This window comes from Chiloscyllium plagiosum, chromosome 13, assembly GCF_004010195.1.
Source record: "Chiloscyllium plagiosum isolate BGI_BamShark_2017 chromosome 13, ASM401019v2, whole genome shotgun sequence".
Lineage (NCBI taxonomy): Eukaryota > Metazoa > Chordata > Chondrichthyes > Orectolobiformes > Hemiscylliidae > Chiloscyllium > Chiloscyllium plagiosum.
In genome coordinates, this window is record NC_057722.1 from 29,793,299 (window position 1) to 29,797,382 (window position 4,084).

Sequence of the window (4,084 nt, forward strand, 5' to 3'; positions counted from 1 at the left end):
TAGGCCATTCTGCCCTTCGAGCCTGCACCACCATTCAATATGATCATGGCTGATCATCCTTAATCAGTACCCTGTACCTGCCTTATCTCCATAACCCTTGATTCCACTATCCTTGAGAGCTCGTATCCAACTCTTTCTTAAATGAATCCAGAGACTGGGCCTCCACAGCCCTCTGGGGCAGAGCATTCCCCACAGCCATCACTCTCTGGGTGAAGAAATTTCTCCTCATCTCTGTCCTAAATGGTCTACCCCGTATTTTTAAGCTGTGTCCTCTGGAGTTGCAGGTAGATAGGATAGTGAAGAAGGCGTTTGGTATGCTTTCTTTTATTGGTCAGAATATTGAGTACAGAAATTGGGAGGTCATGTTGCGGCTGTACAGGACATTGGTGCAATTCTGGTCTCCTTCCTGTTGGGAAGATGTGAAACTTGAAAGGGTTCAGAAAAGATTTACAAGGATGTTGCCAGGTTTGGAGGATTTGAGCTACAAGGAGAGGCTGAACAGGCTGGGGCTGTTTTCCCTGGAGCGTCGAAGGCTGAGGGGTGACCTTATAGAGGTTTACAAAATTATGAGGGGCATGGATAGGATAAATAGACAAAGTCTTTTCCCTGGGGTGGGGGAGTCTAGAATTAGAGGGCATAGGTTTAGGGTGAGAGGGGAAAGATCTAAAAGAGACCTAAGGGGCAACATTTTCACGCAGAGGGTGGTACGTGTATGGAATGAGCTGCCGGAGGAACTGGTGGAGGCTGGTACAATTGTAACATTTAAGCGGCATTTGGATGGGTATATGAATAGGAAGGGTTTGGAAGGAAATAGGGCCGGGTGCTGGCAGGCAGGACGAGATAAGGTTGGGATATCTGGTCGGCATGGATGGGTCAGACCGAAGGGTCTGTTTCCATGCTGTACATCTCTATGACCCTATGAGATTCTCTACAGTGCCCAACACGTCCCCACTGACTCTCTGAAGAGTAACCCACCCAGACCCATTTCCCTCTGACTAATGCACCTAACACTATGGGCAATTTAGAATGGCCAGTTCACCTGGTCTGCACATCTTTGGACTGTGGGAGGAAATCGGAGCACCCAGAGGAAACCCACGCAGACACTGGGAGAAAGTGCAAACTCCATAAAGACGACGCCCAAGGCTGGAATCGAACCTGGGTCCCTGGCGCTGTGAGGTAGCAGTGCTAGCCACTGGGCCAGCGTGCCGCCCATTTAGTTATAAAAGTTTGAAGCAATTCTTTTCTTTTTACATGAAGGAAAGTAGACATCTGGAATCCATTCAAAAATTAATCTTGATGAGTTGGAATTTCTGAAATTTGAGAAATGGAATATTAGATGTGAATATCAAAATATATGCAGAAAAGATGGGCAGGCTACATTGTGGTGGATAAGTGGTGACATAGTGGTAATGTTGTTGGAGGCTCAGGTCACAGTTCTGGGGATGTGGGTGTAAATACACCAGGGCAGCTTGTGGAATTTAAATTCAATTATGTAATCTAGAAATATAAAGTTCCTCTCCATAATAGTGACTATGAACCTATCATCAAATGTAAAAAAAAGTCTGGCTCACTAATATAATTATCCTCCGCAATGTCCTTAAGCCACTCAATTGAAGGAAGTTGGGGATGGGCAACAAGTGTACTGCACAATGCATCAAAAAATGAAGAGAAAGGTTACGGATAAACCATGGTTATTTGCATGGCAAAACATCTATAGGAGCTGAACAGTCTTCTCTTCTGAGAATCAGCTGTGTCATTTAATGCTAATAGTAATGGAATGAGTAGAAGGAAGTAGTTCAGCTTTTTTTTTTACAATAATGTGACAGCTTTCATAGTCACCCTTATCTCTTGCTGTCCAAGAATCAACAGGTTATCGTATTTTTATTTTAATTGCCATGGTGGAACAAGCTCATACGTCAGTATTTCTCATTTAAAATCATAAATATTATGTTATTAAATCCATCCATGTATATGAAATAACACATTTCTGTATATTGTAGGCAATACTTGGAATTCCTTGAAGACCTTGAAGATGACGATATCATTAGGAAGAATGTCAATATCTATCGTGGTGAGTTTCACTGAGATTCATGCAAAAAAAAGTGACCTAAAAGGATATTAATGTTATTATGATAAAGGAAAAGAGAAGTATGTCACTGAAATTTATTTTCATTTTGTCAATCCATCCCAAATCTGAATGGTAGAATTTTGTTGTTCTAACTCCGTGTTGTGGATAAATAACATCTTGAAATCTGTCCAGTTTTCTGGAAAGCAGTGCCTATTGTTTATCAGGACGTACCCATAGATGGCACTAGAGTGCTATCATTTGCTTGGGAATTTTGCGCAAACCTTTGGAAACTTGCATCTTGAAGTACAAATAGCGAATGCATATATTTTTTAAAAAAGACTTTCATCTGTTGCAAGTCTGCAGAATTGTTGCTATGATTCTTAGATTAGATTAGATTAGATTAGATTACTTAGTGTGGAAACAGGCCCTTCAGCCCAACAAATCCACACCGACTCGCCGAAGCGCAACCCACCCAGACCCATTCCCCTACATTTACCCCTTCACCTAACACTATGGGCAATTTAGCGTGGCCAATCCACCTAACCTGCACATTTTTGGATTGTGGGAGGAAACCGGAGCACCCGGAGGAAACCCACGCAGACACGGGGAGAATGCGCAAACTCCACGCAGTCAGTCGCTTGAGGTGGGAATTGAACTCGGGTCTCTGGCAGTGTGAGGCAGCAGTGCTAACCACTGTGCTAACCGTGCCGCCCAAAATGTATTAGTTAACAATATGATGCAAGTTTGATCTTATATTTTAACAACTTTTATTCATAGATTCATCAAAAATTCCAGTTGAAAGTGATACTGACGATGATAGTGCTCCTCGGATCAGTTTAGCAGAGATGCTGGACGACCTTCATATTTCTGTTGATGCCACAGGCGGTGAAGGAGCAGATATGATTGAATGAGTGAAGGAAACCTTCCTGAGATTAAGCAGATTCATTTGCTCATAATAATGGTAACATTAAATATGTTATATCTCATCTGATGCTTTTACTGGGGTTTAATATACATGAAGTTTTGACCTTTACCCACACTCTGAAGCATCAGAACTCAGATGTTAAGAACTGCTTCAAGTCTAGCCAGCAGTTAATATGCTCTTATTCTGAAAATAACATTTAATCTTGGAATTGATTGAAGTCGAGTAAATAAATTAATTTCTAGGTAATGACTTGCTCCCTGTTCGCTTAACTCAAGTGAGACATGAATTATAAGTACATATTGTATAATCTCGATCAATCTGGAATTAGAATGTAGGCAAGCGTTTTGCATCCTTACATATGTAACTTCATTTCTGCTGAACCTTTGAGACTTCCACTTGAAGCGTATTTGCAAAGTATCTGTTTATTACCAAGGATTAAGTTAAGAGTTGTTTCCATGTGCAAAGATTTTAAGATAATGTTTCTGGAATCTGCTTACAATATCAAATACTAAAAATTCTATATGTGCTCTTTACAGCAGATTTGTTGAATCATCGAGGTTATGAATATGGCTAATTCCTAATTATATTAAACCTTCTTAAAATAAAAAAGTGCCAGATTAAAGAAGTATGTCACTGTCTTATTTCGTGTTTGCCTTCCCGAGTAAAGAGCTTGTGTTTGCAAGACCGCTTTCACTATTGCAGTATGCAGTAAAGCTAATTACATGTCACCGTAAAGCAGGAAATGCAACTGTCAATTTGTGTGCAATAACATCCCACAAACTGCAGTGAAATGAACAGCTCAATCTGTCTATTTTTAATGTTTTAAGGATAAAAATTGACCAAGTCAGGGTGAACTTTCTTGGTGTTTGCCAAGGATTGTTTTGCATTCAGGTAAGAAAGCAAACAGGGCGTTTTTAACACCTCATTCAAAAGACAACATCTCTGACCGTGTGCCCTTACTTCAGTGCTATAATTATGGTAGGTTGTGCGCTTTGACCTCTAATGTGGAACTTGAGCCACAACCCAGTAACTCAGCTATAACTTAGCAAAGGCTGGTTTCTCTTAAAAATGTGGCTGATTTTTATTTTCAA

General features: G+C 40.6%; 1 protein-coding gene across 2 annotated transcripts in view; it reads left to right on the top strand.

Annotated features, from left to right (window-relative positions):
- Positions 1-3,615, top strand: part of nmd3 (NMD3 ribosome export adaptor) — a 65,220-nt gene extending 61,605 nt beyond the window's left edge. For both annotated transcript variants that reach the window (XM_043702132.1, XM_043702131.1), the window contains exons 15-16: positions 2,001-2,071; positions 2,846-3,615. In XM_043702132.1, the coding sequence (XP_043558067.1) occupies positions 2,001-2,071; positions 2,846-2,979 (205 nt within the window). In that variant the 3' untranslated portion in view covers positions 2,980-3,615. The remainder of the gene's footprint in view (positions 1-2,000; positions 2,072-2,845) is intronic.
- The last annotated feature ends 469 nt before the right edge of the window (positions 3,616-4,084 follow it).